At 35.6% G+C, this 10,676-nt stretch overlaps 1 protein-coding gene across 1 annotated transcript; it reads right to left on the bottom strand.

The window, feature by feature from the left end:
* Window positions 1-2,875: 2,875 nt before the first annotated feature.
* Window positions 2,876-8,185, bottom strand: sostdc1a (sclerostin domain containing 1a). Its single transcript, XM_056473220.1, has 2 exons — window positions 7,908-8,185; window positions 2,876-3,997 (listed from the first exon to the last, which is right to left on the bottom strand). Exons 1-2 carry the CDS (start codon window positions 8,101-8,103, stop codon window positions 3,603-3,605), a joined length of 591 nt encoding a protein of 196 aa, XP_056329195.1. The 5' UTR covers window positions 8,104-8,185; the 3' UTR covers window positions 2,876-3,602.
* Between the last annotated feature and the right edge of the window lie 2,491 nt (window positions 8,186-10,676).

Genomic DNA, 10,676 nt, shown 5'->3' with positions numbered 1-10,676 from the left:
CAACTGTTTATAAATTATTGTAAGTTTGCTACTTTTATTTTGCAAGCGCACATTGCTATTCTTTATGTGAAAAGTTACACCATTGAAAAAATTGTTTTGGTAATCTTCAAAGTCTAACCATTTGCATTTGGAGTGACAGTTATTCTGTGTTGACATATTGACGCTTCAGCCACAATTTTCTTAATTAAGCCCTTTTGACAGTATGTTATGGTGCACAAAAAGACAGTATGCGAGCCAAGTAGTATGTCCAAATTCATAGTGTTCGAAAAACAGTACCCGGATGACCGACTACTTTTGACGAGATTCTGAAGAGTGTGCATCCAATGGACACTACGCTATTCAATAATACAACATGAAAGAATTCATGAATGGAAGTGAAACGACGCAACTGATGTGGGTAGATCACATGATAATTACAAGTGGCAGATGTGGTACATCCGAGTTCCATTCATACTCACAATCATACTATATAAAACAGACTTTTCTAACAGTAGTCTAGTAAATTTAAAATCAAATGTAGTAAATACTCAAGTATCATAGCCGATTTTGGAGGCATTCTATAAGACTATAGAATACACAAGACAGGTCACTTATAGTTTTGAATAAGGGAGAAGAGTAAGGTCAAAATGGCGAATGAACCTCCGCCTGTACTATTACAGGAGTTAATCATCGATGGCTAATAAGCTGCGGTCACACTGGGCTTTTCCTCCCATAGACTTCCATTCATACGCACGCGAATGCGTCAGACCGGAAACGCGGGGTCATGCGTTAAGTTTCACAGTTCGCTGCGGTGCAAAGTTCAAGCTTGGTGAACTCTGACCTGCGAAACCGCATCACTTGACTGCGTGAGACCAATCGAGGATCAAAACAGGACCTCTCTGGACAGAAATTTAAAACATGGAGCAATCGCTGGCTTTTTTAATGTCTAATCATCCTGTTTAATCCTGCCCCTTTTCGCAGCGCCGCACGACAGAATTTCGCACACACAAAGCCCAGTGTGACCGCAGCTTCAGACTGAAATTTCTCCGGGGCGGGGCTCGGACCAGACTGGTGCTCTTTACGACAGTTTCTGCGGTTGTTATTAATCCTCTGGGGTCAGCAAATGCATTGGAATCTCAGCGAACAATTACATCACAGACATGAGAAATAAATCCCTATAAAATTTTAAATCTCTACTTTTAAATGAACCAACTTCACCTGAAAACAAAAATGTTTTGATTTTGTAATCTGTATGAAACAAACACAAGGTACAGTCAGTTCCGTCAAACGCACATCACCTGACAGCAACTACTGGAATGCTCACAAACCTGTAAACAAAGCGGCCACTGTCATTTTGTGAGGGGATTGGTACAGTGGCTGAGCAATTTAAGAAAACACATGCAATTACTAAAAACACCAGCAAATAAAGAAACAATCTTTATCAATTTGACAGCACACATGTTGCAAATTCTTACCTCACTAACAACTTAAGAAACGCACAGCAATTGGTCACAACACAAACAACTAAAGAAACGCGCTGCAATTAGTCACGACTCTTGTAAATATCCACGTAACACAACAGAAATGTTTCAAGGGGACCCAAAACCATGACAGACCCTATACTGAGTATTATTAGAAAAAAATATATCAGTGCATGATTTTGTCCTTTGGGAACCAGTTGGATTGTTGGGAGATGGTTGTTGCTAACAAAATGGAGGAATATTTGAGTGCTAGTTTGCATTCGTGGTCGGCACCTATTGGTGCAGAATGTTTTCAGATGCTCGATGATGACGAGAACAAGGAGTTCAAGTGTTCACACTTACAGTTGAAGTCAGAACTATTAGCCCCCTGATTTATTAGCCCCCCCTGTTTATTTTTTTTTTCACCAATTTCTGTTTAACGGAGAGTAGATTTTTTTCAACACACTTCTAAACAGAATAGTTTTAATAACTCATTTCTAAAAACAGATTTATTTTATCTTTGCCATGATTACAGTAAATAATATTTACTAGATATTTTTCAAGACACTTCTATACAGCTTAAAGTGACATATAAAGACTTAACTATGTTAATTAGGTTAACTAGGCAAGTTATTGGGGGTAGAGGGTTTTAATAAAACAAACAAACAAACGAGAATGACTAAGGTAAGGAGGCAGATGGCAGATGTGCATTTGGAAGCATCTGATTGGTTGGTTAGTGACTGATGATGCAAGACCAGCAGTGGTCAATCATAAGCATGTGATCCTCTCAAAATTTGTTCATAAAACTTCACTTAAATTTTTGTTCGAACAACTGCCTCCCACGAAGGCAAGGCAGAAATTAAACATACTCTGATAGCCTCGCCCTAAAGGCATGCCATGTGACCAGAAGTGAATACAATTTTTTAGGTGGGGAGGGGGCATTACAGTATTTCATTAAAGACAACAAAGGTAACAATACAATATAACAACCAATCTTATATACATATAAAAATAAGAAGAGTAAATTTTGATTTCATGCCAACTTTAATGTGTTGCTACTTTGCTCCTAAAAAAGGTGCCAAATGGTTTTGTGTTAATGTCTTGTCAGAGTCTGATCCTCTGATGAGATCTATGATTGACAGCTTGTGAAAATATGAATAAATCATCTCACACTTTGCATACCACCAATCACATTCAAATGTAAGGTGCTCCCAAAATTAGATTTTATAATATTATAAATAATTATATTAACAAAATTTTCCCAGAGATGGAAAATTTAGCTGGAAGGACATCCGGTGCGTAAAAACGTGCTGGATAAGTTGGTGGTTCATTCCGCTGTGGCGACCCCAGATTACTAAAGGTACTAAGCTGAAAAGAAAATGAATGAATGAGTGAATATTAAAATAATTTATATTATTATCATAATTATGAGAGTATTTAGAATGGATTTTGCCACCTGTTTATTGTATATAAACTTTTTTCCATACATTACAAAAAAATTGTAAGCATGTGTTAAATTATTTGATAAAAATTCAATAAGCATGAATAGTTCACAATGTGTCAACCTCATCCAGATCCCAATGAATACTGACACATCTTCAGATGTTTTCATTTTAATATTTGTACAGCATAATAGATAATATGAACATTGTCACTATAGTGCAATATCTTGTCTGAATAATGCTTGCACAAACTAAAAATATTTTAAAGTCAGAGCAAAGTCAAAGCAAAATATATTACATCTGCTTATACGTCAAAATATGACATAAACACATAGAGGTCCTGCAAAACAATTAATAACAAAGAAATGCATAGGCATATATACAAACATTGTATTTACAGGTAGCTATGCATTTCTCGGGTTTGAGAACTACATGTATTGTCGCAAAACACAAAGACAGCATAAACTACAGCAAGTGATTGCCACACATATCAGGCGGAGACGACAAAAGCAATCAGGATCATGAGTCTGTTTATAATCATTTTTGTAATGCAATATGCTGTTGTCATTGTCCATGTCTCTCAGCACAGGGTCACAAGAGCCTCATGTTAATTGTGATTATGTTGATGTCTTTCACAGTGAACTCTGAGCCCTGCACTTGCTCTCAAAGAAAGTTCAGTGCCAGCAATTCTTTATTGAGCTCAGTTCAAGCACAGCCTCATTTAGCTTTCTGTCCTGGTGGCCACTTTGTTTTTCTGCTTTTTGATCTGGCTATGAGCATATCCCTCAGACTTGGCTCCCGATTCGTTGTGCTGTCGGGAGTATCGTTTGCATTTGCAGGAGGTCACCACTGTGATCTTGTAGGTCCTGGTGCTGCCATCCTGGCACTGGAGCTGAATCCGCTGGGTTCGGGTCTTGTCATTTACGCAGCGCCATTCCTGACTGTTCCGGCGATTCCAGGACTTCTTGCCGTATCCTCCAATCCAATTGGGCAGCATCTGAGCTGGGAGGCACTGTCCTGTGCACACCAGCTCTTTCACAGGGTTTATGCTGGTGCACTGGCCATCTGAGATGTACTTGGTGGATCGGAGCTCTCTGCAGCCTACTGGAATTCGTTCTGTAAAGCAAAAGTGGAAAATAGCATGAAGTCAAAACTAAATCAATGCTTGTGTTTGTCCATGTTTTACCAAAATTTGAGCTGAAACAACCTCGCAATTTCTCTTGCAAGAGAAGGGTAAATTGTTCTGAGCAAAACGTTATAGCTAATTTTATATATTGTTAAAATAATATTTACACATTATAGAAATGCTGGATTGTTTCAGTCCAAATTTGGGTAAAATGTGTATATATATATAAAATTGTCCAAATTAGGCAACATTTAGGAAAGAAATGGATTGTTTTTTTACTGGTAACTGATTGTATCATTGAATTTTTGTGGTTTGCTATTGGTCAATGTGATTATATCTGATGTGATTGACAGGAAACCCTGCCCCTGTGTCAATAAACATGTCATCACAGAACAGATGTTGTTGCAAGAGGGGGGTTATAGGAAATTGTATATATTTTAAAAATAATAATACTTTAGAAATTGCTGGGTTATTTCAGCCCAAATTTGTGTGAAATGTGGTCTGAATTTTGACCTCTGGTTGGATTTGTTCATATTTTATTTGAATTTGGGCTGAATATATGTATATATAATTTCCTATAATTTTTCTATGAATTCTAGGAAAATGCATCATATGGAGAAGAACTTCATTATTTTCCAATGGGAAGTTATTGTGTCTTTGGATCTGTGTGGTTTTGTTATTGGTCGATCTCATATGAATGACAGGTTATCCTTGCCCCTACACCAATAAACATCAGCAGAGAAGAGATTTTGTTACAAGAGCAGTGGAAATTGTTTGGAGCGTAGATTATCTAAAATAAATATATATATATATCTCTGCCTGATCACATGTTTATTGGCGCAGGGGCGGGGTAATCGGTCAATATATAAAAGTCAGAATTATTAGCCCCCCTTTTAATTTTTTTTTTCTTTTTTAAATATTTCCCAAATGATGTTTAACAGAGCAAGGAAATTTTCACAGTATGTCTGATAATATTTTTTCTTCTGGAAAAAGTCTTATTTGTTTTATTTCAGCTAGAATAAAAGCAGTTTTTAATTTTTTTAAAAACATTTTAAGGTCAAAATTATTAGCCCCTTTAAACTAATTATTTTTTCGATAGTTTACAGAACAAACCATCTTTATACAATAACTTGCCTAATTACCCTAATCTGCCTAGTTAACACAATTAACCTAGTTAAGCCTTTAAATGTCACTTTAAGCTGTATAGAAGTGTCTTGAAAAATATCTAGTAAAATATTATTTACTGTCATCATGCCAAAGAAAAAATAAATCAGCTATTAGAAATTAGTTATTAGAACTATTAGTTTCGAAATGTGTTGAAAATATCTTGTCGAAATCTTGTTGAAATTGGGGAAAAAAATAAACAGGGGGCTATTAATTCAGGGGGCTAATAATTCTGACTTTAATAATTTCATATAATCTACGCTCCAAACAATTTCCCCTGCTCTGGCAACAGCATCAGTTCTCTGCCTGATCACATGTTTATTGGCGCAGGGGCGGGGTAACCGGTCAATCTTATGTGGTCATCCAATAGCAAACCACAAATATCCAAGAATCAGTTCCCATGGTCAAAAATATTCCAGTTCTGCCCTAAATGTTACCTTTTTGGAAAATGTATCTCTCTCACATATATGTTCAAATTCATGCCTTTAATAATGCGCTCAAGTCATGTTGGTAGAAATTTGAACAATTAAACAAAGAAGATGCAGTTTTTTAAAATCTAAATTAAATACACAAAAATGCTGTATTAATACACAATTAGCCTATATACTGTACGTTGGCAAATATAACATTAATTTTATATGTAATTTTTGAATGTTCTTTAAATGGATAGAACAATAAGTCTGTGCATGAAACCATTGTTTACATCTTCATTATCTTTAGTCCACATCCTTGACAAACTTGTGCATTCTTAAAACTCTGGAGTGCAAGTTTTTTGCTCCACATAACACCAAACACTAAAATCTGTGAAAATAGTTTGCTGAAGCTGTGGATTAAAAGCAATCACACTAAAATTATATACATTTTCTTGCAGAGACAGATCACTTTGCTTAATGAAATTTCAATGTATTGTCAGAAACCAACTGTATTCATTTTGTTTTGCCTGCATGTTTGTTTATTTTTTTGACTCTCGAAGTACATGTGTACCCATTGCCTTGCAGTTTATGAATCAACAAGTACGATGAATTTCAGCTAAAAATCTTTAATGTTCTAACTGAGTAAACGAAGTCACCTACACTATATCTTGGATGGCCTGGGGGTAATTACATTTTTTGAATGAATTTTCTCTTTAAGACTTGGCAACTTCCCATACAAGATTGACATAAATCTTTCAACATCTATAAAGAAAGACTTCTACAACACACATTCTAAAGTGTTCTTTCACGGCTTATGATTACATATAAACAACAGTGGTATGGATGATATGCTTTTGTTTGCTTTATCTCGGCCCTTCTCTGAACTGAACGGAAATAGCGTACAGATGAATGACGGCTCTGAGCCTCTTATTATAGTCGGATTTGGCCGCTGCTGCTGGCTATACTATCAGTATTGTTCTTCCTCCGAGCAGTGCCTCCTGTCAGTGTGTAACCCAAGCCAATATCTATTCACACAGCAGCAACACACCTCAGTTACAACGTGCCCCCTTCGCCATGACAGGATGTGATGAATGGGGGATTGGAGAGGCATTTTCTTCCTCCCCAATTCAAGTTAAGGCTGTTCAAAACAAACAGGGTTCCCCCTGGAGACTTCCTGAAAAATTGAGCTGCACCTTCATTCTTACTGTCTGACAGGATTTGCTATGTGGACATTGAGATCAGCACTCTTTTATCACTTTAATCTTGATTGCGAGCCAAGAGACTGTGTAATCTGTATCATTTCCTCTAGTGATGTGTCTTATCATTAACCCATGAATGTTTGGCTTCCTGCTTGGAATGCAAGATACAATTAATTGATGGCATATCAGAATTAATTTATTGTAAATTATTTAAAGGCTGATTAATTGTGATCACTTGCCAACATGTGGAAAATGAATCAATAATTTTTGGGGGGCCAATAATGGTGGATTTTATTTGTTAAAGGTATATCCCTGGAAATGATTTTCATACATAAATCTAATAAAAACATATTATTTAGAGTAATATTAGCGATAGCCATGTCTCCTCTACAATAATCACTATGAATAAAAGCACCTGTTTACAGAAAACTTTTATGAGGTTCTTTCTTCCGTAGAAACTCAAAGGAAGATATTTTGAAGAATGTTGAAAACCAATAACCATTGACTACTGCAGTAGGTTTCCAATATTTTTCATATCATTTGGGTTCAACAGAAGAAACTTAAATCTGTGAAACAAGATAATTGTGAGTAAATGACAACAGAATAAAAGATTTTGGGTGAACTGTGCCTTTAAAAGGTATAGTTTCTCCTTTACTCCATATTTTGTGAATGAGATTTTTGAAAATGAAAACATTTAGTTTAAATGTATGGAGAAATGCAAATATAAATGTTTATTCCTGTCCATATAATGAGTTCTATCGACTTGAAATACAAAATGGGACAAAATTCTACTTTTTCATTTAGTTTAAGTTGCTTTGTTGGAAGATACAATGTGAAGAGACAACCTGGAGGTTTTACCTTTAATAAATTCACCAATAAAATACTTTTGCCGGTACTACATTTACGCCGATGTTAATGACTGACATTATACTGATTTGAAATAAAACTGATATTTTCTGCCAAACGAAGACACTCTAACTCTACAAGGAAATGTCATTAAAACAGTTCAGAACAATCTCTTTAAATAGCCTACTATTTATTCAAAGGAAACGCTGTAAAATCATCAATAACCAGTAGTAAATTTAGAGTAAAGTGGTGAAGTCAAGTGATGCGCGTGAACTCACCTCTGTCGTGCGCGCTGAAGCCTCTTCCTCCGGAGCGCGCGCGGTTCAGAGACGCGTTGCTCTGCGCATCCTGAACGGGACTGACCACATGCGAGTAGAAAATCTCCGTAGCATCGTTCTTCAAAGTCAAACCACTCCTTATTAAAAAGCAAAATAAAACCATAAAATTGCACGACTCGGGTGCGTTTATATACATGGTGATGCGTAGTGACCCACGGCCAGTGGAGAGATGCGCTTCAACTCTGAATGATTCTCACTATCATCATGTCTTGGGTTATATATATTCAGTGTATATATGCACACTCCCGCCTCCGGATTTGGCAAAGGCTCAGGTGAACGGGATGATAAAACAAGGGCAGGACGTCTCCCTCTCTCTAAACCACACCCAGAGAAACACTGACAACATCTGGAGGCAAATGAATGGCTCTGGACTCCCTGAGAGCCCCTAATTCACTTAGAGAGATGTTTGTGCTGTTAAACACTCGGCTCTTTATACAAGCAAACTTTGTGCATGATTTTTAAAAAGGGTGTTGCAGACAAAGTATTTAATGTGAACTGACTTATGAAAACTGACAGGAAAACATTACTTCCACGTTTAAAGCAATTAATCTATCTGTCTGGCGAGATGATGGGATCTGTTTGTTGAAAATGAGGTCAAAACGACTTTCTTTTTTACAAAAAAAAAATAATTATAATATTGATTGGCTGACTGACTGATTGATTGATTGACTGATTGATCAACATAACTATAATTAATTATACTGTAAGCTAAAATGCCTATTTTCTTGTTTTAAATGAGTGCATGGCTATTTAAAAGCAACTAGGCCTACATTTGACATGGTTCTCTCTTCTGGCTTTGCCTACGTTATTAGTCCCACACGCTTTCTTTCCTTTTTCTAAAAGTCAATTAAATTCAATTCAATTGCTTTATTGGCATGACAAATGTTACAAATGTATTGCCAAAGCTTTTATAAAGTTAACATTAAAAAGATCATACATAGGCTATATAATAAAAACACAGTAACCACGGTAAATAGTAGTAGTAAAAAAGATATAGATACTCAATATATCCTATTATTATTCAATATATCAAATTATTCATATATATATCAATAAAAAATAATAATAAATCAGAATTCACTGTACATTTAACAATCAACATTTCTACAAGTTTCCACAGCATTCTAAAAGTCTTGATAACACCATCGTGGAGTTTTTCTTTTATTATTTCCCCAAATAGGATTGTAAAAAAAAAAAAAAAAAAAAAAAGATGTACTCTCACGGCACTCTAAGTTTACTTCCGCTATTGAGAAACCCGGAAATGTGAAAAGGGTCCTAAGAATCCGAGAACGTTCGATATACGTCATTAATAGAACTGTCACAGAAGCTGGAGAAACTCGCGCTCGCTCCGCACTTCACATCGGATTATGAAGAAAAGCACCAGGACGAAGACAGAGATGCTCTCTGGATCGCTCCAATTTATTACTATTTTCACGATAGATGCTATAAAACAAAACTAAAAAGCGATAGATGAATAATATTTATGAAACATCTAATATAGTCGACTAATATAATATAAATGTAATATAAATGATTTATCTGATCAGTAGAAATCAACAATTAGGTACAGACAGATCTGTTCCCATTGTCAAAGGCAGTAGTTACTGTAGGTACGTTAAGTAGATCGACGTCCTTCCAAGAGGAAGGGGGTGGTGGTGGGCATAGTAGATATGTATAAATAAATTGGTTGGTAACTTAGGTACAAGTAAAGATAGAAGCCCTTCCAGGAGAAAGGGGGTGGTGGTGGGCATTGTAGATATGTATAAATAAATTGGTTGGTAACTTAGGTAAAAGTAAAGATAGATGCCCTTCCAAGAGGAAGGGGGTGGTGGTGGGCATAGTGGATAGATTGGTCATTCATTAACCTTTTGATTTTTTGCTTTTTTAAATATCATGTACTGCTTGGTGTCATATTTAGCCTGGGTGTGGCCAGTAGTGCATGTTTACTGATGCTTAATCCTGCCAAAATATATCAACCACTATCTATTAGGAAATCAAAGATTTTTGCAGTGTTGTTGTTGTTTTACTTTGACAACATTTAGTCTTCTATTCATTCTTCGTTAGTAGATGAACATGATCCATTAAATATGTCTACAGTGTTGTAAAAATGATGTAAAATATTGATAAGTCTTATTCTCTAAATCCTCCAGATACGCAGGTGGAAAGATTTTAGAATTGTTTTTGTACTGTAAATTCTTTTAAAACACAAAAACTCTGAATTGGTCATGTTTTATATTATATATTTCTGATAATAAACAGCACTTGTATTTCTAAGTCTGTTTCTTGTATTGTCATTGGTCCATAATGTAAAGGTAGGTAAAAGAGGCAGAATTAAAGATGCTGTAAGTTTTTGACTCTTCTAAAATATAAAATACCATAATATGTTTGCAGATATTTAAGAAACATGGTGATTGAACATTCTTGTTTATCTAAAAAAAAATGTTGAAGATATTCTGCTTTGAAAATTTGTGTTACGTAATATAGAAAGATATAGAAAGGTTAAGATCAAGGGCTGGTAAATGACTTATCGGATCAGTAGAAATCAACAATTAAGTACAGATTTTTTCCCATTTTCAAAGGCAATAGATAGTTACTGTAGGTACATTAAGTAGATAGATGTCCTTTCAGAAAGAAGGGGATAGTGATGGAGAAAATAGTCAGACAGACAGATAGCTTCCTGTCTTTAAGATTAATCTAGTCAGAATCCTG

The sequence above is a fragment of the Danio aesculapii genome, chromosome 15 (genome assembly GCF_903798145.1).
Source record: "Danio aesculapii chromosome 15, fDanAes4.1, whole genome shotgun sequence".
Lineage (NCBI taxonomy): Eukaryota > Metazoa > Chordata > Actinopteri > Cypriniformes > Danionidae > Danio > Danio aesculapii.
The sequence above is the reverse complement of the archived record's forward strand: the minus strand, read 5'-3'. Positions and strand labels throughout refer to the sequence as shown.